The sequence below is a fragment of the Rana temporaria genome, chromosome 1 (genome assembly GCF_905171775.1).
Source record: "Rana temporaria chromosome 1, aRanTem1.1, whole genome shotgun sequence".
Taxonomy (NCBI): domain Eukaryota; kingdom Metazoa; phylum Chordata; class Amphibia; order Anura; family Ranidae; genus Rana; species Rana temporaria.
Window position 1 is genome coordinate 317,754,463 of NC_053489.1, and position 27,701 is coordinate 317,782,163.

General features: G+C 45.2%; 1 protein-coding gene across 2 annotated transcripts in view; it reads left to right on the forward strand.

The window, feature by feature from the left end:
- Window positions 1-521: 521 nt before the first annotated feature.
- HACD4 (3-hydroxyacyl-CoA dehydratase 4) overlaps window positions 522-27,701 on the forward strand; it is a 31,538-nt gene continuing 4,358 nt past the window's right edge. For both annotated transcript variants that reach the window (XM_040359539.1, XM_040359547.1), the window contains exons 1-7: window positions 522-742; window positions 5,294-5,397; window positions 18,061-18,188; window positions 20,581-20,693; window positions 21,770-21,876; window positions 22,329-22,460; window positions 22,537-22,629. In XM_040359539.1, the coding sequence (XP_040215473.1) occupies window positions 600-742; window positions 5,294-5,397; window positions 18,061-18,188; window positions 20,581-20,693; window positions 21,770-21,876; window positions 22,329-22,460; window positions 22,537-22,619 (810 nt within the window). In that variant the 5' untranslated portion in view covers window positions 522-599 and the 3' untranslated portion in view covers window positions 22,620-22,629. The remainder of the gene's footprint in view (window positions 743-5,293; window positions 5,398-18,060; window positions 18,189-20,580; window positions 20,694-21,769; window positions 21,877-22,328; window positions 22,461-22,536; window positions 22,630-27,701) is intronic.

The window sequence follows — 27,701 nt, forward strand, 5'->3', positions numbered from 1 at the left end:
TTGTGGGGAAAAAAGGACGTCAATTTTGTTTGGGAGCCACGTCGCACAACTGCGCAAATGTTAGTTAAAGCGACGCAGTGCCGAAAGCTGAAATTTCACCTGGGCAGGAGGGGGGTATATGTGCCCAGTAAACAAGTGGTTAAATTGTAGTCATATTAGTGCACTTGTAACAACATAGTTAAGTACTGTCTGTGATACTTTTTTACTTTTTTTCTTATTTGCAATAACAATTTTAAGACAAGCTTCTGGAATGTTCCCCCTTCTTCTGAAGTCCAAGCAATCTTTTCTAATATTTAGCTTTTGTGTATCATTACTGTTTGGGGCTTAGAAACCTTGAAAGCTTGTCCTGAAAATGTAACTGTTAGTGCAAAAAAAAAGGACAACAGACGGTATTCAACTGTGTTTTTCGACTCAAGCTATGCAAAAAGCTGCCAAAACTGTGGGAGAAGAGGAAAGTAGGAGGGAGGGGAGGAGGTGGTACAGATTTTAGCTGCTCTTCCTCCCCCTCCTCCTGTACTCTGTCTCCTTCATTGCACTGTATAGATCTGCATAGTCTTGTGCCCGAGTGCTCTGTAGTAATCTCTCATCACCTCCACTGTATGCTGCTCTACCACCCAGAATGGCGAGGAGGACATCTGCTGGAGTGTGAGGAACGCCGAGCTGCGTCTGACAAGACTGGACACACAACTGAGGCCAGAACTACACAGCTTGTCTGGACAGTCACCTGTTATAGGGACAGCATGTGAGTCCACATTTCTGTCTGCACTAAACTTTTACCCAGGGACAGGGGCAGACTGACAACTCACGGGGCCCCTGGCAATAGATGATCATGGGACCCCTGTGTCCCCGCCCACACTCAAGCCACACCTGCACATACTGTAACCCCATCTACATATTGCATTGTCCACATTACATGCATTTGTCAGAGAATTTCTCTACACTATGTTTAACATAAAAGTAAAGTTAAGAAAGCATAATAACGGGTGGTAAAGCAGGGCACATTATGGGCTCATCACTGGGCACAGGGCAAATCATGGGGCACATAGTAAGGCATATCACATGGCACACAGCAGGGCACAAGACACAGGGCATGGGGCGCACAGTGCGACACACAGTAGGGCACATAATAGGGCACAAGGCACATCACGGGGCACAGGGAATATCAGGGGGTACACAACAGGGCACAAAGCACATCACAGGGCACACAGTAGGGCACATCAGGGGGTGAACAGCAGGGCACCTCAAAGGGAATGGGGCACACAGTATTGAGCTCAGCATGGTACATCACAGGGGGCACAGGGCACATCAGGGGGTACACATCAGGGCATGGGGCACACAGTAGGCACATCAAGGGGTACACAGCAGGGGACAGGGCACATCACAGGGCATGGGGCACACAGTTATACAAATCAGGGGAAACACAGCAGCACATCACAGGGCATGTCCAGGGGTGTACACATGTTGCAGCCACAGAAGGAATTCTACACCCTGTCACACTTACCAGGTGTAGCCGGCCAAGCATTAACCATTCAAGTGAATGAGGCTGCTCTTTAAACACCCTGCAACTGTGTGCAATGCATGCCGTTGCAGCATGCTAGTGTGGGACCCAAGGGTTTGTTAAAGCAGGTGGTGAAAAGGTGATACAATGCCTCCTCACTGCCTGATTTAGCCCCTTGGTCGATGTGCTGCACAAGGTTGCAGGGTGCTTGCAGAGTGGCCCCATTCAATTGAATGGGTCATGCTTGGCAGTCGCTATACCTGTTAAGTGTGAATAATTCTTGTAGCAACATGTGTACAGCCCTGGCCACTGTAGTGGGGCGAGTATGGGGGGTGGTAAAAAACAGGGCTCATCTATGGGGGTTTAACCACCTCTGAAACTACAAATGTAAACAAGTCCTTACTGTCCTGAGCCCCCTATCATTGTTGCCCTTTAGGGGATGCCGTTGGAGCAGAACAGAGAGGGATGCCATGCAACAATGACAGAGAGGGACGCCTGGGACAGAGAGGTACTCCAGGGACACAGTGTGATGAGGACAGAGAGGGACGCAGTGCGACGAGGACAGAGAGGGATGCCAGGGACAGAGAGAAACAGTGCGACAAGGACAGAGAGAAATGCAGTGTGACAAGCACAGAGAGGGACACTGTGGGGGAGGACACAGGGGGACACCGCGGGGGGGGGGGGACGGAAACAGGGGGACGCCATGAGGGGACACCATGGGGTGGGGGGATAGGACACAGGGGGACACCGTGGGGGGGGGGGGGGACACAGGGCAACTCTATGCTAAGGGGAGAGGACCTGAAAGTCCCCCCAAATCCACCACCCAGCACAAATCCTCTACCCCCCTCTCCCATCACTCCAACATGTGTGCTGTTTAACCGTTACCTGTCCCCCTCCTCTGTATCTATCCATACACAGTGACGTTGCATCATCATCTGGCTCTAGCAGTGCAATGTCCCCCCCTCCCTCTCCTGTCTATGAGAACACTGGAGCCGAAGAGGGGGGATCCTCAGTAGCTCAGTGTGGTGTGCAGCCTATCAGCGGAGGGATGGAAGTGACAGCTGCCACAGAGGGACAATTGCTGAGCCCGATACACAACCTCACTCGCCCAATGCCTGTAATAAGACTTCTCACGGCGCACTGCTCTCCACAGTGCTGACCCCTCCACTCTTCTCGTCCATCCCAGGTGATATCATGTACAAGTGCCTGGGGTGGATGGGAGGGATGGGGGGGACGGCGGGGAGCAGCATGCTGTGAGATGTCTTATTACAGCCACTTCACTGCTAGACTGCATGTGATACAGAGCCTCTCATGGGACTCCCTAATGGCCCAGAGCCCTTGGGCAGTGCCCAGGTACTGATGGGTCAGTCTGCCCCTGCCCAGGGTCTAACGAGAGGAAATTCTTCTGTTGCTCATCTCTAGGGATGACTGCTATGTTTCCGTCCTAATCCGAACCCACCAGTGCGGTCCCATTAGGAAGTGGTCCTCTTTACTGGGCCATATGAGCCTAGATTATAAGCTCTAAATGGACAGGGCTCTCTCATTCCTCCTGTATTGTGACTGTACTGTTTGCCCTCATGTTGTAAAGCACTGCGCAAACTGTTGGTGCTATAAAAACCTGTATAATAATAATAATAATATGTGGCCAGAGCATTCCCCATCCTGGAGCCTCATATATACAAGAGCTAGGGAATGCCTTGGCTGATTATGGTTGGCGCAGAATGGGTAAAAGCTGGTGGGTTCAGACCAGGATCCAAACACACCTGAGCTCTTCCCTAGTCATTACACAATGGTAAGGAAGCTGAGGCTTGGCTTTCATCTATCCAGCTGTTCAGGTATCAGCAGCTCCGTCACACAGCCAGGACGCAGTTCCCGTCGCCCCCTAGTCTTAATGCGGACCCTATTGAGGAGCTGTTGGCACAGGAGTCCCTTGCTAAGCCTCTGTCTGCCTTGTGGGATAAATGGAGGGCGGATTTGCACGATTTGCATAGGGAAACCTGGGAGGAGTGTTTCGAGGCTAGTTCTAAAATAGTTATTTCCTCCAGAGACAAGCTGATCCAAACAAAATTTCTGCATAGGGTGTATTATACGCCTCAGAGGCGGCAGAGAATTTATCCGCTTCGATCACCGAATTGCCCCCGTTGTCACTCACCTGATAGCACCTTCTTTCACATGTTCTGGACTTGCCCAAAGCTGGCGAGGTTTTGGGCGGCGGTGGTGAGACTATTAATTTCCGTCTTCAGCTGGATATAAGATGAAAGAAAATCCTGGATCGCCGCACTCCTCAAAAAACGATGTCTTTATTCAAAACATGAAAAAACAACAAAAATTCAAATGGAAAAAAACAGCCAAAATTCATGCAGTCAAACAAGAAGTGGATTAGGAAAAAAGAGCTGACATGTTTCGCATCCTGTGATGCTTACTCGTAGCTAAAGTATACTCGTAGAAAAGTATACCGCTCTAAAAACAATCAATCCCCATTGCTTCCGTCCCAACAAACCAAGAAGGTGCTGGCTGTGCTCAATTACCATGAGATGAAAGAAAAATCCTGGATCGCCGCACTCCTCAAAAAACTATGTCTTTATTCAAAACATGAAAAAACAACAAAAATTCAAATGGAAAAAAACAGCCAAAATTCATGCAGTCAACCAAGAAGTGGTATAGGAAAAAATCGTAGCTACGAGTAAGCATCACAGGATGCGAAACATGTCAGCTCTTTTTTCCTAATCCACTTCTTGTTTGACTGCATGAATTTTGGCTGTTTTTTCCATTTGAATTTTTGTTGTTTTTTCATGTTTTGAATAAAGACATTGTTTTTTGAGGAGTGTGGCGATCCAGGATTTTTCTTTCATCTCATGGTAATTGAGCACAGCCAGCACCTTCTTGGTTTGTTGGGACGGAAGCAATGGGGATTGATTGTTTTTAGAGCGGTATACTTTTCTTCACTTCAGCTGGATATACCTTTGACGGCAGAATTGGCTCTGCTAGGAGTACAGGATGATGAGCAGGGGCCTAGATATACCAAGAGGCTAATCTCCTTGTTGATCTTCTATGCTAAAAAGGAAATCCTGCTGAAGTGGATCTCTCCTCTGCCCCCCACTCTTGGCTCATGGCAAAACGCGGTTAATACAGTGCTTCCATTGTACAAGTTGACTTACGTCAGTAGAGGATGTCCTCTAAAATATGAGAGGGTTTGGCGACCCAGGTACAAGCTAACCCTTGAATATTGATATGAGCAGAAGAGTTATCCTTGGTACACTGGGCGGGCCTCCCCCCTCTCCCTCCCCCCATTCTCCCCCCCCCTTACTGTATCCGTATTTGTGACTACGTTGTTTTTATTGAAGTGTTGCCTGCCGTTTTGGGGGTATCTAGTTCACATAATTTCCTTCTTTCTATGGTGTGCCATGTATTTTTAACCCTTTTTTTTTTCTGTTTGTTTTGTTCTGCTCTTACCCAGAGTGATTGTCATGTACCATCCTTATGTTTTTCCAATAAAGACCAACCTTGTTGTTAAAAAAAGCTCACATCGGACTTTTGCTGTCGGAATTTCCGATCGTGTGTACGGGACATTAGGCTTTAATGTCTTGCCTTACACAATTGAATTTGTCAAAAAAAGTATCATTACACTTTAAAATCTGTTACTACTTTCAGATTTTAAATAAAATGTCATGGTCTTTGCTGTGGAAGCTCACTATAAAATGGTTCAGTATGTTTATATTAAGACATTTTATAATACCTATTAAGGGCCAGGCCAGCTATGAGTGGATGGTTAGGTTTTATGGTTTGTCTTTGCAGATCCAGGATGAAGAACTATATCTCTTTTTATTATCTTTTACAATTTTGTGGTCATTCATGGATCTTTACCAATATGACAGCCAGGCTTCTTTTCTTTGGAAAAGGTAAGCATTTTGTATGAATTTAAGAATTGTATGAATACGACAATATTTATCTATTATTGCCAAATTTCTCTCATTCACCTACACTTACTAACATGCCAAGTGTATCACCTATGCTGCTCTGAGGTTTATTTATTTAGTGATCATTTCAGATTTTACATGTTTGTGAGACGTGACAAGCTTCAGTGCAGTTCCATCAGGAGAAAGGTAATGGTTTGTCCAGCACAAAAAGTTTAGAGGTCCAAAAAAGAGATTATTTTAAAACCCACATCGGGAATATCATTTAACCATTACCAGTCGTTCTGAGAATATCTGAAAATACTCTGACCAGTAAAATATGATTGGATATATTTTGTGACCTGCTGCACTTTGAAAAGTGCTTTTTTGTTCTTATTGAAGTAAACCCAACATAACAGTTTACTCTCATGAGGAATATGGGGGTTGCCATGCTATCTGAAAATGTTGGTTACCTGGTTGCTATGTCTTTGGTACTTTCTGTGTCACTGACCAGGAAAAAGCACATAGATCAGTAAGGTACAGTCATGACCAAAAATATTGGCACCCCTGCATTTCTGTCAGATAATACACCACTTCACCCAGAAAATTGTTGCAATTAAAAATGTTTAGGCATTCTCAGGTTTATTTGTTTTGTTTGTATTGGTATGACACAAAAAACTGGAGTAACAAAAAGCTAAATCTGACATTCCATGTAAAATTTCAAAATCAGACTGGACAAAATGATTGGCACCCTTAATTTAATATTCGGTAGCATCAATTGCTTCCTGTAACCATCAATGAGTTTCTTAAGCCTCGTACACACGGTCGGACATCCGACAAACTTTCCCTTGGATTTTTGTCCGAAGTGAGTTGTCCGGTCACACCCATAGCATACACACGCTCGGACTTTTCTGCAAACTTTTCTAAAACTTTCCCAACATCACATGTTTTTCTGCTCTTTTCTGCTCTTTACCGCCACCCTTTGGTTAACTTCTGCTATTGTTGGTTGATTCTAACATTGGTTCTGAGCATGGGTATTTGCACTTTGTACAAAAGTCAGATGGCTTGCTGTACACACGGTCGGACTAGGCACCATCGGACTTTTGTTGTTGAAAAGTTTGTCCGTTTGCAGACCAAACTTTTTGTCCAATGAAACCCGAAAAAGTTGGTCCGATGGAGCGTACACACGATCGGACAAATTTGAAAACTTGTTGATTTTGAAGTTTGTTGGCCGAAAGTCCGACCGTGTGTACGGGCCTTAACACTTCTTTCCTGGAATTTTGGACCACTCTTCTATCACCAACTTCTCCAGGTCTTTCAGATTGGAAGATTTCCTTTTCCCAACTGCTGTTTTGAGAGCTCTCCACAGGTGCTCTATGGGATTTAGATCTGGACTCAACGTTTTGTCTTAAACCATTTCTGGGTGCTTTTTGACGTGTGCTTTGGGTCATTGTCCTGCTGTAAGAGCCATGACCTCTGACGGAGACCCAACTTTCTGACACTGGGCCCTACATTGCACCCCAGAATTCTTTGATAATATTCAGATTTCATAATGCCATGCACACACTCAAGACATCTAGTGGCTGAAGCAGCAAAACAACCCCAAAACATCGGTGAACCTCCACCATGTTTGACTGTAGGGACTGTATTGTTTTCTTTCTAAAGGCCTCATTTCTTTTTCTGAAAAAAAAGAGTAGAATGATGGGCTTTACCAAAAAATACGTAATTTTGTTTCATCTGTCACAGCACATTCTCCCAAAAGGATTTTGGCTTCCTAAGGTACGTTTTGTCAAACCCCAATCTGGCTTTTTTATGTTTTTGTGTCAGCATTGGGATCCTCTTGGGTCTCCTACCATAGCGACCCTTTTCATTCAGATGGCAACTTATAGTGTGAGCTGTAGGGATGAGCTCCGCGTTCGATTCGAACGTATGTTCGACTCGAACATCGGTCGTTCGATCGTTCGTCGAAACTCGAACAAAACGGGTCGTTCGCGCCAAATTCGAGTGACGCAAAACGTCCCATAATTCACTGGGGCGTTGAGCGCTGATGATTGGCCAAGCATGCTGTATGTCCCGCATGCTTGGCCAATCACAGCGCTCAAAAAACGAAGAGCCATAATTGGCCAAAGCCAGGGTGGCTTTGGCCAATTATGGCTCAGGGGGATTAGTACACGCCCCCCACTATAAAAGGCAGCCTGCACGGCTGCCTAGTGTAGTGTGTTGGCGGTTCTAGAGAAGATCAGTCAGTCAGACAGAGAGAGATAGAGAGATAGAGACACAGTGTCTTAACCAGATAGATAGATAGATAGATAGATAGAAAGATAGATAGAGTAGGAAGTGTAGTCAGTATAGTTAAAAGTACAGTTTGTAGAGAATATATTCACATCCTTAGGCGTTGTCAATATATTTATAAACTGTACAGCTCAGCTAGTTTATCTATCAGGCAGGAGATTGTTCTACATGCAGCGCTCTAACGTGTTGTATTGCCTGCATTAGGGATTTACTTTAAATATAATTATTCTGTGTTATTTAACGTGTGCTAGTTAATTGCACACACAGACGCATTACCTGTTACTGCACGTGTGCAATTTATTTGCACAGAAGCGCAGTCGCTGTTAATGCAACTGGGCTATTGAATTGCACAGAAACGCAGTCGCTATTACTGCGTGCGTGCTGTTTAATAGCAACTAAAGGCAGTTGGTGTCACTGCGTGCGTGCTGTTAAATCGCATTTGACCGCAGTCGCTATTACTGCGTGCGTGCTGTTTAATAGCAACTAAAGGCAGTTGGTGTCACTGCGTGCGTGCTGTTAAATCGCATTTGACCGCAGTCGCTATTACTGCGTGCGTGCTGTTTAATAGCAACTAAAGGCAGTTGGTGTCACTGCGTGCGTGCTGTTAAATCGCATTTGACCGCAGTCGCTATTACTGCGTGCGTGCTGTTTAATAGCAACTAAAGGCAGTTGGTGTCACTGCGTGCGTGCTGTTAAATCGCATTTGACCGCAGTCGCTATTACTGCGTGCGTGCTGTTTAATAGCAACTAAAGGCAGTTGGTGTCACTGCGTGCGTGCTGTTAAATCGCATTTGACCGCAGTCGCTATTACTGCGTGCGTGCTGTTTAATAGCAACTAAAGGCAGTTGGTGTCACTGCGTGCGTGCTGTTAAATCGCATTTGACCGCAGTCGCTATTACTGCGTGCGTGCTGTTTAATAGCAACTAAAGGCAGTTGGTGTCACTGCGTGCGTGCTGTTAAATCGCATTTGACCGCAGTCGCTATTACTGCGTGCGTGCTGTTTAATAGCAACTAAAGGCAGTTGGTGTCACTGCGTGCGTGCTGTTAAATCGCATTTGACCGCAGTCGCTATTACTGCGTGCGTGCTGTTTAATAGCAACTAAAGGCAGTTGGTGTCACTGCGTGCGTGCTGTTAAATCGCATTTGACCGCAGTCGCTATTACTGCGTGCGTGCTGTTTAATAGCAACTAAAGGCAGTTGGTGTCACTGCGTGCGTGCTGTTAAATCGCATTTGACCGCAGTCGCTATTACTGCGTGCGTGCTGTTTAATAGCAACTAAAGGCAGTTGGTGTCACTGCGTGCGTGCTGTTAAATCGCATTTGACCGCAGTCGCTATTACTGCGTGCGTGCTGTTTAATAGCAACTAAAGGCAGTTGGTGTCACTGCGTGCGTGCTGTTAAATCGCATTTGACCGCAGTCGCTATTACTGCGTGTGTGCTGTTTAATAGCAACTAAAGGCAGTTGGTGTCACTGCGTGCGTGCTGTTAAATCGCATTTGACCGCAGTCGCTATTACTGCGTGCGTGCTGTTTAATAGCAACTAAAGGCAGTTGGTGTCACTGCGTGCGTGCTGTTAAATCGCATTTGACCGCAGTCGCTATTACTGCGTGCGTGCTGTTTAATAGCAACTAAAGGCAGTTGGTGTCACTGCGTGCGTGCTGTTAAATCGCATTTGACCGCAGTCGCTATTACTGCGTGCGTTCTGTTTAATAGCAACTAAAGGCAGTTGGTGTCACTGCGTGCGTGCTGTTAAATCGCATTTGACCGCAGTCGCTATTACTGCGTGCGTGCTGTTTAATAGCAACTAAAGGCAGTTGGTGTCACTGCGTGCGTGCTGTTAAATCGCATTTGACCGCAGTCGCTATTACTGCGTGCGTGCTGTTTAATAGCAACTAAAGGCAGTTGGTGTCACTGCGTGCGTGCTGTTAAATCGCATTTGACCGCAGTCGCTATTACTGCGTGCGTGCTGTTTAATAGCAACTAAAGGCAGTTGGTGTCACTGCGTGCGTGCTGTTAAATCGCATTTGACCGCAGTCGCTATTACTGCTTGCATGCTGTTTAATAGCAACTAAAGGCAGTTGGTGTCACTGCGTGCGTGCTGTTAAATCGCATTTGACCGCAGTCGCTATTACTGCGTGCGTGCTGTTTAATAGCAACTAAAGGCAGTTGGTGTCACTGCGTGCTGTTAAATCGCATTTGACCGCAGTCGCTATTACTGCGTGCGTGCTGTTTAATAGCAACTAAAGGCAGTTGGTGTCACTGCGGCTATTTTGTTACTTTGCACTTGAGCCAAGTCGCTCTTACTGTGTGGTTGCTGTTTAATACCATCTGAAAGCAGTTGGTGTGACAGCGACTAATTTGTTACTTTACACTTGAACCAAGTCGCTCTTACTGTGTGATTGCTGTTTAATACCATCTGAACGCAGTCGGTGTGACAGCGACTATTTTGTTACTTTACACTTGAGCCAAGTCGCTCTTACTGTGTGGTTGCTGTTTAATACCATCTGAACGCAGTTGGTGTGACAGCGACTATTTTGTTACTTTACACTTGAGCCAAGTCGCTCTTACTGTGTGGTTGCTGTTTAATACCATCTGAACGCAGTCGGTGTGACAGCGACTATTTTGTTACTTTACACTTGAGCCAAGTCGCTCTTACTGTGTGGTTGCTGTTTAATACCATCTGAACGCAGTTGGTGTGACAGCGACTATTTTGTTACTTTACACTTGAACCAAGTCGCTCTTACTGTGTGATTGCTGTTTAATACCATCTGAACGCAGTCGGTGTGACAGCGACTACTTTGTTACTTTACACTTGAGCCAAGTCGCTCTTACTGTGTGGTTGCTGTTTAATACCATCTGAACGCAGTTGGTGTGACAGCGACTATTTTGTTACTTTACACTTGAACCAAGTCGCTCTTACTGTGTGATTGCTGTTTAATACCATCTGAACGCAGTCGGTGTGACAGCGACTACTTTGTTACTTTACACTTGAGCCAAGTCGCTCTTACTGTGTGGTTGCTGTTTAATACCATCTGAACGCAGTGGGTGTGACAGCGACTATTTTGTTACTTTACACTTGAGCCAAGTCGCTCTTACTGTGTGGTTGCTGTTTAATACCATCTGAACGCAGTCGGTGTGACAGCGACTATTTTGTTACTTTACACTTGAGCCAAGTCGCTCTTACTGTGTGGTTGCTGTTTAATACCATCTGAACGCAGTTGGTGTGACAGCGACTATTTTGTTACTTTACACTTGAACCAAGTCGCTCTTACTGTGTGATTGCTGTTTAATACCATCTGAACGCAGTCGGTGTGACAGCGACTACTTTGTTACTTTACACTTGAGCCAAGTCGCTCTTACTGTGTGGTTGCTGTTTAATACCATCTGAACGCAGTGGGTGTGACAGCGACTATTTTGTTACTTTACACTTGAGCCAAGTCGCTCTTACTGTGTGGTTGCTGTTTAATACCATCTGAACGCAGTCGGTGTGACAGCGACTATTTTGTTACATAACACCTGAACGCATAACTATGGCTGGAAGGACAAAGAGAGGCAGAGAGTCACGAGGGCAAGCAGGCTCTGCATCTAGAGGTAACGCTGGTGATGGATGTGGTGCATCCTCTTCAGCACGTGGCCGTGGCCGCTCGTCCTTCTTTTCGGGAGCTGGCCGTGTTGAGCCTCAACATGCTGAGAAATTAGTTGAGTGGATGACCAAGCCGTCCTCATCCTCCTCATCCTCTCTCACACAGACTGATTATAGTTTGTCTGGCAAAGCAGCTGCCAAGGCGTCCTCTACCCTCTGCACAATGGGATCACACAATCCTTCCCTAGTCCCACCGTGTCCTCCTGAGGAGTCCCCCGAACTGTTTCAACACAGTGTTGGGTACATGCTAGCTGAAGATGCACAGCGTTTTGAAGACTCCGATGACGGAACACTGATAGAGGAAGGCATTGATGTGAGCCCAGGGAGAGGGGGTGGCCGAGAGGGACAACAATCTGTGAGTGATGTTCCCCCAGCTGGAGCATACTGCCAGGTTGTCGCCAGTGATGATGAGGAGGGAGGGGATGATGAGGTCATTGACTCTACCTGGGTGCCTGGTAGGAGAGAGGAGGAGGAGGAGGAAGAGGACGAGGCACAGGCACATCTTCAAAGAGGCAGGAAGCCCTCCAGGGGTCAGCTTAAGGGCAGTACACCAACTGCATTACGTGGCGCTGCTGTGTCTCAACGGTACAGCAAAAGTTCTTTGGTGTGGGCCTTTTTTGAAACCTGTCCATCAGATGCTACCTTTGCTGTTTGCAACATATGTCTCAAGCGTATCTCGCGTGGCCAAAACATCACCCGCTTGGGCACCACATGCTTGTCCAGACATATGTCGACCTGCCATGCAGCTCGTTGGCAGGCATACCAGAAAGACCCACACCAAAGACCAAAGCGGTCCTCCCCTTGCCCTTCTGTGACCTCAAACCCCACTAGACCCCTAGTCCTCTCTGCAGCCTGCACCGAAGGTGTAGAAATAGGTGTGTCACAACGTAGTAGTGGTAGTACATCCGGCCAATCTACTGATATTACCAGACAAATTTCCCTGCCCCAGCTGCTGCAGCGCCGAAAGAAGTACGCTCCCAGCCATCCACATGCCCAGCGGTTGAATGCTAGCTTAGCAAAATTGCTAGCACTTCAACTGCTACCTTTTCAGTTGGTAGATTCTGCCCCCTTCCGTGAGTTTGTGGAATGTGCAGTACCTCAGTGGCAAGTACCCAAACGCCACTTTTTTTCACGGAAGGCGATTCCGGCTCTCTACCGGCATGTGGAAGGCAATGTCCATACCTCGCTGGACAGGGCGGTCAGTGGTAAGGTGCATCTTACCGCTGACTCATGGTCCAGCAGGCATGGACAGGGACGTTACCTGTCTTTTACGGCCCATTGGGTGACTCTGCTGGCAGCTGGGAAGGACGCAGGTCAAGGCACAGTAGTTTTGGAGGTTGTTCCACCACCACGCCTCCAAAACACTACAACTGCTTGTGACACACCTCTCTCCTCCACCCCCTCCTCTTCTTCTTCCTCTGTGGCCTCTTCCTGTGGTGATGTTGGCTCAGAACCAGCCGTGCTCCGTAGGCGTACGACGGGCTACGCAGGAATGCAGGCCAAGAGATGCCATGCGGTCCTAGAGCTGGTGTGCTTGGGAGACAGGAGCCACACTGGGGAAGAGGTTCTTTCAGCTCTGCAGGGGCAGGCTCAGAGGTGGTTGACGCCACGCCAGCTGAAGCCTGGAATGGTGGTCAGCGATAATGGCACCAACCTCCTCTCTGCCCTGCGACGTGGAAAACTCACCCATGTGCCCTGTTTTGCGCATGTTCTCAATTTGGTGGTGCAGCGGTTCTTGGGCAGGTACCCTGGCTTACAGGATGTCCTGAGGCAGGCCAGGAAAGTCTGTGTGCATTTCCGGAGGTCATATAATGCCACTGCTCGGCTGACAGACCTCCAGAGGGAATACAACCTGCCCAAGAACCGCCTAATCTGTGACATGCCCACCAGATGGAACTCTACGTTGGCCATGCTGCAGCGGCTGCACACGCAGCAGAGGGCCATCAATGAGTACCTGTGCCAATATGGCAGCAGAACTGGCTCAGGGGAGCTTGGGTTTTTTTCACCACGCCAGTGGGCCTTGATCAGGGATGCATGCACTGTCCTGTCACCATTTGAGGAGGCCACGAGGATGGTGAGCAGTGACAGTGCATGCATCAGTGAGACTGTCCCGCTTATTCACATGTTGGAGCACACCCTACGTGGAATAATGGACAGGGCCCTTGAGGCAGAACAGAGGGAGGAAGAGGAGGACTTCCTTACCTCTCAAGGCCCCCTTTATCCAGACACTGTTCCTGCTTGCCCACCTGGAACACAGGAAGAGGAGGAGGAGGATGAGGAAGAGGAGGAGGAGGAGGATTGTATCAGCAGCATGGAGGTGGAGCCTAGCACTCAGCATCAACAGCAGCAGTCTTCAAGGGATCATTTACAGTCCCAAGGAACACGTGGACTTTTACGTGGCTGGGATGAGGTGGCTGAGGATCCTGTCGTCCTCAGTGACCCAGAGGACTGTGCCCCGAATGCCTCTGCAAACCTACGCTGCATGGCCTCCCTGATTCTGCAAAGCCTGCGTAAGGATCCTCGTGTACGTGCTATCAAGGAGAGGGATCATTACTGGCTGGCAACTCTCCTTGATCCACGTTACAAGAGTAAGGTAACGGATCTTATGTTGCCATCGCAGAGGGAGCAGAAGATGAAACTACTGCGGGAGGCCTTGCAGAAGGGTCTGTGCAATGCGTTCCCAGAACCGGGGGGATTACCAAAACCTGGCCCTGGACAACGTCTTGCTGAGGCTTCGGTGAGTCAGAGAAGGAGCGGTGGAGAAGGTGGCCGTCTGACCGATGCGTTCAGACAATTTTTTAGTCCGCAGCCCCAAGGTCTGACCGGTTCCAGCAACCATCGCCAGCGTCTGGTTTACATGGTCCGGGAATACCTAGCGGCAAGATCCGACTTGGACACCTTCCCCACGGAAAATCCTCTGGCTTACTGGGTCTTGAGGATGGATCACTGGCCAGAGCTTGCACAGTACGCAATTGAGCTACTGGCTTGCCCTGCATCCAGTGTTCTTTCAGAACGTACATTCAGTGCTGCTGGAGGCTTTGTGACCGATCACAGGGTACGCCTCTCCACCGACTCTGTTGATCGACTGACCTTCATCAAAATGAATCAGGCTTGGATCAACACCGGCTACCAAGCACCTGATGCTGATGTTACTGAATAAGAATTTTGTGTTGAAATATCAGATCCCTTTGAGACTGCTGATGCTGAGTGACTGTCCTGTTGTGCTGCTGATGGAATATCCTTCTCCTCCTCACTTTTCATGCTGTTAGCTAGTAAGAAATTTTGTTTTTCTGTGCCTAAGGCCTAATTTTTCTGCCCCTGTTTAACAGGGGCGCCTAATAACAATTTTGGATGCAATACTTTGCACGTGGCCTAAGGCCTAATTTTTGTGCCCCTGTGTAACAGGGGCGTCTAATAACAATTTTTGATGCAATACTTTGCACGTGGCCTAAGGCCTAATTTTTGTGCCCCTGTGTAACAGGGGCGTCTAATAACAATTTTTGATGCAATACTTTGCACGTGGCCTAAGGCCTAATTTTTGTGCCCCTGTGTAACAGGGGCGTCTAATAACAATTTTTGATGCAATACTTTGCACGTGGCCTAAGGCCTAATTTTTGTGCCCCTGTGTAACAGGGGCGTCTAATAACAATTTTGGATGCAATACTTTGCATGTGGCCTAAGGCCTAATTTTTGTGCCCCTGTGTAACAGGGGCGTCTAATAACAATTTTTGATGCAATACTTTGCACGTGGCCTAAGGCCTAATTTTTGTGCCCCTGTGTAACAGGGGCGTCTAATAACAATTTTTGATGCAATACTTTGCACGTGGCTCCTTGTTGCGCTCCAATTACAGATATTGGGAGGGGTTGCAGTGTAATGTTGCGCCTACGGACACATTTTTATGCCCCTGTGTAACAAGGGCGCCTAATAACAATTTTTGATGCAATACTTTGCACGTGGCTCCTTGTTGCGCTCCAATTACAGATATTGGGAGGGGTTGCAGTGTTATGTTGCGCCTACGGACACATTTTTATGCCCCTGTGTAACAAGGGCGCCTAATAACAATTTTTGATGCAATACTTTGCACGTGGCTCTTTGTTGCGCTACAATTACAGTATGTTTGAGGGGTGCCCTTTTTTCTACAATTTTGCTTTCCCAAAAAGATAATGCCACCCCCCCACCACCCCTAAAATAATCGAGATATTGTTCCCACACAGCACGTGCGCAACCAGTATTAAATTACTTTGTTCTTATAATAATTTAATGTTGTGCAGGGACATTTCTAAACATGTGCCACTACTAGAGACACACAGCAGGTGTGATATTTGAAGGAATTTTTCATTTTTTTTTTTTCACTTTAAACATCATTAAAATCGCTGCTCCGCAAAAACGTCCGTTTTTAAAATATTTTTTTCGATTGATACATGTTCCCTGGGGCAAGACACGGGTTCTGAAAGACGTTTACCAACATTAAATTGAATATTGGTCTTTAAAATGATCGTTTTTGAATTCGAACGTTCGAGTCCCATAGACTTCAATGGGGTTCTAAATGTTCGCGCGAACCCGCGGTCTGTTCGAACGTTCTGATGCGAACCGAACCCGGGTATGTTCGGCTCATCCCTAGTGAGCTGACACAGTTGTACTCTGTGCCTGAAGGTCAGCTTGAATTTGTCTGGAAATTGATTGAGGTTCTTTATCCATCATTCAAACAATCCTTGTTTGCAATCTTTGATACATTTTTCTTTTTCGTCCAGGTCCAGGTAGATTAGTTATAGTGCCATGGGTTGTAAACTTCTTGACAATGTTGCACACAGTGGACACAGGAACATTAAGATCTTTGAAGATAGACTTGTAACCTTGAGATTGTCCATGCTTTTCCACAATTTTTTTTCTCAAATCCTCAGACAATTCCTTGCTGTTCTTTCTCTTCTCAATGCTCCTTATGGCACACAGAGACATTTCTCACCAATTTAACTGGGTGCCGTTGTGATTTCTACATTGTCAGCACCTGTTAATAGATACAGGCGAGTTTAATTACAAATTACAGGAGCATCACCAACTTGGAATGCAATTATTTCTTACAATAATTTTGTCCAGTCCATTTTTTGGAGTTTTGCCTGGAATGTGTCAGATTTGGCTTTTTGTTCTTCCACTTTTTTGTGTCATACCAATACAAACAAAATAAATAAACATAAGAATGCCTAAACATTTGTAATTGCAACAATTTTCTGAGCGATGTGGTGCATTTTCTGACAGAAATGCAGGGGTGCCAATATTTTTGCCCATGACTGTATGAGTTAGGTCAGAACCACTTATTTGCATACTTGTTCCAAGTCAATGATTGAAGAAGCTCAGCACACTACCAGGAAACTTACATGATTGGAAGAGCTCAGTAATTAAAGTCTAATGCCGCGTACACACATTCCGACATCAAAACCGTGGATTTTTTTCGACGGATTGTTTGCTCAAACTTGTCTTGCATACACACGGTCACACAAATGTTGTCGGAAATTCCGAACGTCAAGAACGCGGTGACGTACAACACTTATGCCGAGCCAAGAAAAATGAAGTTCAATGATTCCGAGCATGCGTCAAATTGATTCCGAGCATGCGTAGGATTTTTGTGCGTCGGAATTGGCTACAGACGATCGGAATTTCCCACAAGAACTTTTGTTGTCATAAATATTGAGAACCATCTCTCAAACATTTGTTGTTGGAAATTCCGACAGCAAATGTCCGATGGAGCATACGCACGGTCGGATTTTCCGACAACAAGCTCACATCGAACATTTGTTGTTGGAAATTCCGACCGTGTGTATGAATGATGGATGTTCATTAAATAGGGTATCTGCCTGGTCATACAGTAGCGAAGTCCTCTTTTTTGCCATCTTGGAATTGAAAAAAAGGTCAGAAGACTCAGAAACTGCACATCATTTTATGTGTATTGCTTTAGCAAATAAATCATTACACAAAGGGGGACAGGAAGAGACAACAGGACATACACTAAATCCCTTCTTTAAAACAGAAAGACAGCCCTTTACCCTTTTAATGCCGAGGATGTAAGGCTTACACCAGTGCACCTTGATTTCTGCACTGGTCCAAATCATTTGATGGAGGGTGGATTATGGTGTGGGATTGTTTTCCAGGAATTGGGCTTGGCCCCTTAGTTCCATAAAAGGGAACTTTTAAGGTGTCAGCATACTAAAACATTTTGGACAATTTCATGCTCCGAACATTGTGGGAACAGTTTGGGGATGGCCCTTCCTGTTCCAACATGACTGCACACCAGTGCACAAAGCAAGGTCCATAAAGATAGGAATGAGCATGTTTGGGGTGGAGGAACTTGACTGGCCTTCACAGAGTCCTGACCTCAACCTGATAGAACACCTGATAGAACAACTTTGGGATGAATTAGAGCAGAGACTGCGAGCCAGGCCTTCTCATCCAAAATCAGTGCCTGACTTCACGCGCTTTTGGAAGAATGGTCAAACATTCCCATAGACACACTCCTAAACCTTGTGGACAGCCTTCCCAGAAGAGTTTTAGCTGTTATAGCTGAAAAGGGTGATCCAATTCACTATTGAACCCTATAGGCTAAGACTGGGATGCCATTAAAATTCACATGCGTGTAAAGGCAGGCGTCCCAATATATTTGACATATATTTGTACTATATAGGTGCTAAATATGATCACTCTTTAACCCTAATTAGGGAAATATGTTGTGTTTTTGTGTGCAGATTCTTTTGCTGATACATTTTATTCAATTGGGCTGGTGATGCAGGCCTGCCAGTTACTGTCTGTTTTGGAGTTGTTACACGTTTTGCTGGGCATAGAACAACAACCTTTCATGCCAAAGTTTTTACAGGTAAGGATCATTTAGCTCTTACATCTTTAGTGCCCTGTATGAAACACCATTGGTACCCAGGTAATTTCAGATGGTCCAGAAACAAACATGGAAACCTCTTGCTGCTTACAGCTTTTTTTTTTTCCCCATCTCACAAAAGTGTGACATTGAAGAAGTCAAAGGAATGCACGCATTTCCCTTTAAGAATGGAATTAATTTTTTAACCCTTATAGTCCATTTTCTGAAAATCATCAAGCTTACAGCCCAGTGCTACCCAACTGCATGCAATGCTCAAAATAAGCTGAACAAGGCAGCCATACCTAATAAAAAAAAAGTCAGAATTCGTCTCTCTAATGCCGCGTACACACCATCACTTTATGTGATGAAAAAAAATGACGTTTTTAAAAACGTCACTTTAATTGACCGTGTGTGTGGGAAAACGTCGTTTTATGTCTTGTAAAAAACGACCAAAAAAAGTTGAAGCATGCTTCAATTTTATGTGTCGTTTTTCAAAAGTGCACTTTTTACTTCACAGAAATTGACCGTGTGTAGCAAAAAACGTCGTTTTCTAAGACGTTTTTTCATCCACGCATGCCCAGAAGCAAGCTTCAATGGTAAAACGTGGTGGAACGTAACCTCACTTTGCAAGATCATTGTGAGAAAACGATGGTGTGTAGGCAACTTCGTCTTTGAAAATTGAAGTTTCAAAAACGTCATTTTTTACTTCACAGAAAGTGTCGTTTTTTTTCATCACATAAAGTGATGGTGTGTACGGGGCATTACAGAAGACTAAAGCTGTCTGAAAAGTACATGATCAGGGACAGAACGTTTACTACCCGACTTGATCTTTACAAGATATTATGAATCCTTCCATACAGGGGTCAAGTCCTAGGGAAAAAAGTGTGGGAACTCCCACCCAAGATCCACTCCCCCACCAAAAAATAAATAAATGATACGCTCATATGCATAATTACTAAACCGCATGTTTTTTTTTCGATCCACTGTACCTTGGTAATCCTTTATGTTGCTGGCCGCTTCCTGTATATGGATTCATCGGGTAGTGTGCGGGTATTCCGTCACTTCCTCGATGCCGCAATGTCTCCTGGGAGCTTTTGTCATTGTTCCCAGGAGACATTGCGGAGGTCTGCCGCGAGTTATCACGGGATTTAGAAAGAAGCAAATTCCCGCGGTTCGCCTGCCCCTGACAGTGACTCGAGCTGGGCATTGCCGCTTAGTGAAGGATTGTCTTGGGCGGCTCGGCTGCTCTAGTTCGGCAAAGGGAACTGCGTTCCTGCTGTGAAAAAAGTGCAGGAAGTCCGTTCCCACGCGTTCCCGCAGGACTTGAGCCCTGCTTCCATAAGAGAAAGAACTTGAAAGCATTTTAAACCATAGATTTCCTCTTCTCTTAAAAAAGAGAAGTACTCTTAAAACATCATAACTGTGCTAATAATATTAGTAACATGCACAAGTCTGGAATATTGCTGCATTTCTTGATATCATGGGGTTTGAGTAAGCACTGAATTTAGCATGAAACGCATCACTTTTTAATGCCATACCTATGATGTAATTGTAATGCTTCAAAAACGATACCAAGGAGTGCAACAATATTCCGGACTTGTGCATGTTACTTGATTTTATAGACGTGCTGTTGAGCACCCTGGGTTCCAGTTCACAACATGTGAGAGTCTGTCACTCACCTAGAGCTGCATCACTTATCGCTTTGATAATAATATTAAATGTCATAAAATGTATCCAACACATGTAGAAAAAAGAACAAGTGACCTGAAGCCTTCAAATGCTTGTTATTTACCAGGATTAATCCCACCAATGATAAATTAGTTGCTCTGATTATTCTTATTATTATACAGGATTTATATAGCGCCAACAGTTTAAGCAGCGCTACAATATAAATGGGAGACACTACAGTTATAATACAAGAGGGTTAAGAGGGCCCTGCTCAGAAGAGCTTACAATCTAATAGGGTGGGACAGGTGGTACAAAAGGTTGTAACTGTGGGGAATGAGCTGATGGAAGTGGTAAAAGATTAGTTGGAGACATGATAGGCTTCCCTGAAGAGATGAGTTTTCAGGGATCGCCTGAAGGTAGCAAGAGTAGGGGATAGCTGGACAGGTTGAGGTAGCGAGTTCCAGAGGATGGGAGAGGCTCTGGAGAAATCCTGGAGACAAGCATGGGAGAGGGAGATGAGAGAGCTTGAGAGTAGGAGGTCTTGAGAAGAGTGGAGAGGACGGTTTGGGTGATGTTTGGAGACAAGATTGGTGATGTAGCTCGGGACAGAGTTGTGGATGGCTTTGTATGTTGTGGTTAGTATTTGATAAGATTGATAAGTCACATTACTTGCACAGATATCAGGCTGTGTATGACTGGTACAAATACAATTCCTATTGCTTTACAGGTAACAGAGAGGTTGGTTATCCTGTTTGTAGTCATCAGCAGCCAGGAAGAAATGCAGAACAAATGCATAGTGTGTTTTCTCTTCTTTCTGTGGAACCTTTGGGATGCCATAAGGTAACAGTAATTTGTATCCTATGCAAATAATTTCCTAATCATATTTAACAGCAGTCAATAATATGTTGCTATTCTGATCATATTGCATAGACTCAATACTTAATTTAGTAACTATTATGCCGCGTACACACGGTCGTTTTTCGGCATGAAAAAAAAATGTAATTTTTCAGCATGTCCAAAAAACAAAGTTTTTTCCAACTTCATCATTAAAAACGATGTTGCCCACACACCATTGTTTTTGAAAAATGACAAACAAAGCGCGGTGATGTACAACACATACGACGGCACTCTAAAGGGGAAGTTCTATTCGCCTTTGGGCTGCTTTTAGCTGATTCCTTGTTAGTAAAAGACGATTCACGCTTTTTTGTCTGTTACTGCGTGATGAATGTGCTTACTCCATTATGAATGGAAGTTTTACCAGAACGAGCGCTCCCATCTCATAACTTGCTTCTGGGCATGCGCGGGTATAAAACTTCGTTTTTGCCCACACACGATCATTTTTTAAAACACGAAAAACGACATTTTGAAAAACAACATGAAAAAATGCAGCATGTTCGAATTTTTTTTTGTCGTTTTTCAGAAGCCGAAAAACGATGTGAAGCCCACACACGATCATTTTAAATGACATTTTAAAAAATGCCGTTTTTTTTCATGCCGAAAAGTGATCGTGTGTACGCGGCATTAGACCAACAGTGGATATATACCAAAAGTAAGCCTACAATACTTAAACTGTTATTTGCCCTGTTTTGCTCTTAAATGTGTATAGATTATGTGGTCCAAAAACAAGATGGTGGTCACAAAACGATAATGCATACCTCTATTGCACAAGTATGTACACCCCATGTAGAAGCCATGATCAAGAACTGCTGCAGAGCAGACATGAGCAGTGCTCTGCACATACATTCCTGGGGGGTCCCCCCCATGGCATTATGAACAATCAATTCTATTGAATCATTTGGACTTTTTAGCAATGACATGTAGATGACAACAATCAATGCAATCATTTATATTAATTTAGTTCAGGGCAAGTGATCTCATACTGAAACGTTTGCTGGTTATTTCTTGTGTCTTTACAGATACTCATACCATCTGTTATCAGTTCTTGGAACAGATTACCCAGCTCTTACTTGGTTCAACCACACATTATGGATCCCAGTTTATCCATTGGCATTGTTGGCTGAAGGTAAACCTATTTTACTGAGGTTACAACTTGTTCTAGAAGTAGCTTTAATAAATCTCAATGTCTGTTTTGTTTGATTTCTCTTTAGTTTCTGATCATACAGAACATAGCAGGAAGGGACAGTGTCTTATTGTTAACATAAACCTGTCACAAGAAAAATAAAGAGTCTTTATTATATGGAAGACCCAGACTCAGAGGACTTCCTTTTTCTTGGAAGTCCCCTTTTAAATATTTGTTGCACAGTTTTCACATTCATTATGATAGATTTTTAGATTATGTTGCACTTCTGTTTCTTTAAACTGTACTGTAAATCTGTACAAATGTCAAGCTCAAGCATCTAAGGAGGGGTTGGGGGCAGCTAAGTAAAATATATACTGGTATATATATATATAGGTTGAAATGCCCTTTAAGTGTGCAAGTGAAATGACTAAACCAAAAACATATTTGTCTTGCAGTGTACACAGTCTATGAATCGCTGCCTTATTTTGAATCCCTTGGCACATTTTCCTACAATATAGTGTTGCCATTTGCTGTATCTATTCATTTCCCATATATTTTAAAGGGATACTTGGCTCTTCTACTTGCAGGTAAAGTAACTGGGAGATAACAACATTTTAATATCCACTCCATAAACCAGTTGACTAAAATGTAAATATTATTTAGGTGTGCTGTACACATGCAGCCATTTCTTTTCGGAAAGAAGACTTTATCTCGAAGTACAGAATGAAAAAATGAAAATAAAATAATATTGAAAAGGTAAGTAACACGATTCCACAAAGTTATTTTAATACTGCCAATTTATTGTTTTTCAGCTGTTACAAAAGAGAGAACATTTCCTACTTACAGTTTAGCAATGTAGACATTAAGTCAAAATCCATAAAGGAGGTCATATGCACCACAAAAACAGTTGTCAAGAGACAACTTGTGTCTAACTGAAGGAAAGAGAACGCAGCCCTCTGATATCGGCCATGCCACTACATTTGTCGAAATACTGTATAAATGTCAGTTAGGCCCCTTTCAAACTGGCGCACAATTGGGTTCACTTGTCAGTTTTTTTAGCTGACCCTATCAGACCAATAATTGCCTCTTATGGAGCAGCAGATGTCAACGGACATGTGTCCGCTGACACCCACTGACATCCGATCCTATCCACCAAAAGCAGACGGATGGGGTAACCATTCCCCATCTGTCTGGCAGACTGAATCGGATGACAGAAACGGACAGACATTTCTGTCGCATGCGCCGCGCTTTATACGTTTTTTCATTCATTCATTCATTTGCATCCAACCTCCCATAGAGGAAAGTGACCCGTATCTGTGTCTTCTCTGCATATGTGGAGCGGACACAGACTTGATCTGCTGGCAGAGTCCGCCTGTCTAAAAAGGGCCTTACATAATGAATAGTAATGTTAACTCAGTCAGAAAAACATCAGTATTTAGCATGCACTTTACAAAATTATATACCAAATTGTGTGTTTTCAAACACATCTGCTTTAAAGGGGTAACACCTTGTAAAAAACATATTTCAGTTAGAAGTGGACTAAGGCTGGGCATAGATTATGCAATTTTCTTTCCTTAAACCACGGGTTGAAAGAAATTAATTTGCTTCATTCCCCCATTAACAGAGGCAGTGTTGATGGGGAATTCCCTCCCGCGGGAGGTCTCCCTGACATCAGAATACTATGATCACTGCTAACGGCTATAGCCACCAGCAGTGATCATGCAAAAAATTTGACTCGTTCCTGCTGAAGCAGCCAAATTTCAATTTGTCTACAGCCAGCTTCAGTCATCCCCTGGCTTCTTATCTTAGTGGTAATCTCCTGCTATAGTTCTTACTCTGTTCCCACTCTTCCTGTTGCATTTTCCTTATATATAGACAGTATATGGCTGTCACAGGTGTGTGGTTACAGGGACTAAAGTACAGCGATGTTACCCTGAGAAACATAAAACTATCTAGTTTTATGCCGCGTCCACACAACCATTTTTCCTGTCATGCAAAAAAATTACATTTTTCTCAACGTGATTCGTCGCGATTCCCTTCAAGCCTGCCTTGTATACACACGTTCATGAAAAAAACGCTCGAGCAAAGCGTGGTGACGTACAACACATACGACAGCACTATAAAGGGGACGTTCCATTCAAATGGCGCCACCCTTTGGGCTGCTTTTGCTAATTGTTCGTGTTAAAGTTTGGTGAGAGACAATTCACGCATTTCAGCCTTGTGCTTTTTAGTCCGTTACAGCATGACGCATGTGCCATCTCCATTACGAACGCTAGTTTTACCAGAACGAGCGCTCCCATCTCATACTTGATTCGGAGTTTTTTTCCCCCTCGGAAAAGCATACACATGACTGGTTTTCGCGACGAGAAAAAGAACGATGGGAAAAACGACGAGAAAAAATAGAGCAGGTTCTAATTTTTTTGTGGGCAGTTTTCTCGTCAAGAAAACTGCTATAGAGCATACACACGACCATTCAAGACCAATCAAAAAAATTGCAGTTTTCTCGTCATGAAAAACGGTCGTGTGTACGTGGCATTAGTCTTAAAAAATGTACCAAACATTAAAATACTAGCTATGGTTGGTGTGAACCTTTCAAAATACAATTTTTGATATGTTTAAATGTATTCTCCGATTAGGTTTTCTTTCTGACACACAAATCTGTGGATGACTTAAGACATCTAATAACTCCCCAATAAGAAGTATTGCTAGAAAGAATCTATCAAGATAAAGACAATGCAAGAGTCAAGGATTTAGGTCAAAATAGCCTTGCTCCTTGCAGCTAAAAACCGTGCCAAAGAAAGTATTCCATTTATCTTTGGTACATTGTCCTTGCAATGCCAGGCTTCTGCAGACGCTTCCTCTAGTTTTCAATCAGTACCAAGATACGGTCTTTGAGTTGGAGAGCTGGAGAAAGTCCATCTGCTGTGGTGGAAGTGGGACTAAGGCCCCATACACACTATTAGATTTTCTGCAGGTTTTTTCATCTTCAGATTTACCAAAATGTAGTGCAAGGTCCTGCCTGATTGCATACAAATTTAAACTCTTAAGCCCTGTACACACGATCGGATATCTGATGGAATCTAATCCGATGGATTTTTTCGTCGGATATCTGATGAAGCTGACTTTCATCAGTCAAAAATCCGATCGTGCCAAAACGCGGTGACGTACAACACTACGACAAGCCGAAAAAAATGAAGTTCAATGCTCCCGAGCATGTGTCGACTTGATTCCGAGCATGCGTGGATTTTTTTCCGATGGAGTTCCACACAGACGATCACATTTTTCCATCGGTTTTTTATCCATAGGAAAAATTTAAAACATGTTCTATTTTTTTTTCACCAATGGGGCCCACGCGATTGGTTTGTCCGATGAAAACAGTCCATCGGTCTGTTTTAATCGGAAAAGAGATTTTACGGTGAGCATAAAATACTATTTTCTCTTTCGTTCATTGACGGACACAGCCTTAATCTTGACTTAGTGGGACGTCCCAAAGCAGTGTCAAAAAAATGAGGGGTGGGAACAGCAAAGAGCTCCTCCACTGAGGAGTTGCAACTCTAAACAGGCACCTGCAAAACTTTGCGGCCGAAAGAAGCATCCAAAGATGCACTCACATCAACCTTATAGAATTTGGTGAAAGTGTGGGCGGACGACCAAGTCGCCGCCTTACACATCTGGGAAACAGACACTTGATGTCGGAAAGCCCAGGAGGCACCTATTGCCCTGGACGAATGCGGCATGATAGGAAAGGGGGGCGCCCGACCCCTTATAACGTAAGCCTGAATTACTGTCTGTCGGATCCACCTAGAGATGGTGGCCGATGAGGCCGCTAGGCCCTTCTTGGGCCCAGCCACCGAAACAAACAGTCTGACCTCCGGAACGGCGCAGTGGCAGCTAAATATACTCTCAGGGCTCGGACAACGTCCAAGGAATGCAACGCCGTCTCCCTAGGGTGCGACAGGTTAGGACACAAGGATGGAAGTACAATGTCCTCATTGCGATGAAAGGCCGAGACAACCTTAGGTAGAAATATGGCTGCGGACGCAGTACCACCTTATCCTTGTGGAAGATTAGGAAGGGAGCCCTACACGATAAGGCGGCCAGCTCAGAGACACGTCTAACTGACGTGACCGCCACCAAAAAGAACACCTTCTGAGAAAGTGTCAATAAGGGAATCTCCCTAATTTCTTCAAACGGTGCCTTCTGAAGCACCGAGAGAACCAGGTTTAGGTCCCACGGAGGTAGTGGAGGACGAACCGGAGGGGCCACATGCCAAACCCCCTGTACAAAAGTTCTCACCAGAGAGTGAGTCTCCAGGGGTCGCTGAAATAAAACAGCCAGGGCAGATATCTGCCCCTTAATCGTGCTTAAGGCAAGCTTTTGGTCCACCCCGCGCTGTAAGAACAGCAGTATCCTGGACACAAAATAAGTTTGTGGATTCCACTTCATTTCTTGGCAAAGTGCCAAGTAAGCTCTCCATGTGCGATAATAAATCCTTCTAGAGGATAACTTCCTAGCCCTTCTCATGGTAGATATTACCGAATCCGATAGGCCCTGGTCTCTTAGTACCTGGCTTTCAATTGCCATGCCGTTAAAGCCAGCAACTGTAAAGTAGGATGCAGTATGGGACCTTGTGACAACAGGTCCTTTCTCTGCGGTAGACGCCAAGGGACGTCTGATACTAGCCGCACTAGATTGGCGTACCAAGGGCGCCGAGGTCAATCCGGGGCGATTAGGATCATTGGAATCCCTTCTGCCTCTACTCTACGACGTAGAAGAGGCAGGAGCTTTAGAGGAGGGAAGGCATAGATTAGCCGATACTGACTCCACGGAGCCACTAATGCATCTGTGGCATCTGCCCATGGGTCCCTCGACCTGGCCACAAACCTCAATATCTTCCGATTGAGTCGAGACGCCAGGAGATCTACGTCTGGCGTGCCCCATCTCTGGCAAAGGAGCTGAAACACCTCCGGGTGCAGAGACCATTCTCCTTGGTCCAACGTCTGGTGACTCAGGTAGTCTGTCTGCCAGTTTTCCACACCCGGAATGTATATGGCCGACAGTGCCGGTATGCTCCTTTCTGCCCATCTTAGAATGTGCGCGGCTTCTAACGCTGCAGCCGAGCTTCTTGTTCCTCCCTGATGGTTGACATATGCCACCGCCGTGGAGTTGTCCGACTGGACGCCCATGTAGTCTCTGAGACCATGCGGCGAGGCACAGCCTGATCGCCCGAAGTTCCAGGACATTGATCGCAGGTGGGAATCCTCCGGGGACCAGCGACCCTGGGTCGACTGAATCACCCAGACTCCCCCCCACCCGATAAGGCTGGCGTCCATCATGATGACTCTCCAGTGATAAGGAAGGAACGACTTTCCGGACAGAAGTGCCGGTGAGGTCAGCCACCAAACCAGGGAGGCCCTGACCAGAATTTTCTTCAGTAATACTCGCGTGTTAGATTGTGCATATGGTACCGCCTCGAAGGAGGCCACCATGAGGCCCAGGAGTCGCATGCAGAAACGGAGTGACGACCATTTCTGGGACGTCAACTGCCGCACCGCAGTCCAAAGGATCTGCAACTTTTCCACAGGTAAGAACACACTTGCTTCTGAGGAGTCCAGGATCAATCCCAGATACTCTAGGCTTTGAGTCGGTATCATTACTTATTTCTGAATTTTCAGAAGCCACTCAAAATGTCTGAGGGTCTGACATGTTATAGACACACTCTCCTCTAATTCTGAGGCTGAAGGAGCCCTCAGAAGCAGGTAGTCCAAGTAGCCTACGATAACGATGCCACGTTGTCTTAGTATGGCGAGAATTGGGGCAAGCACCTT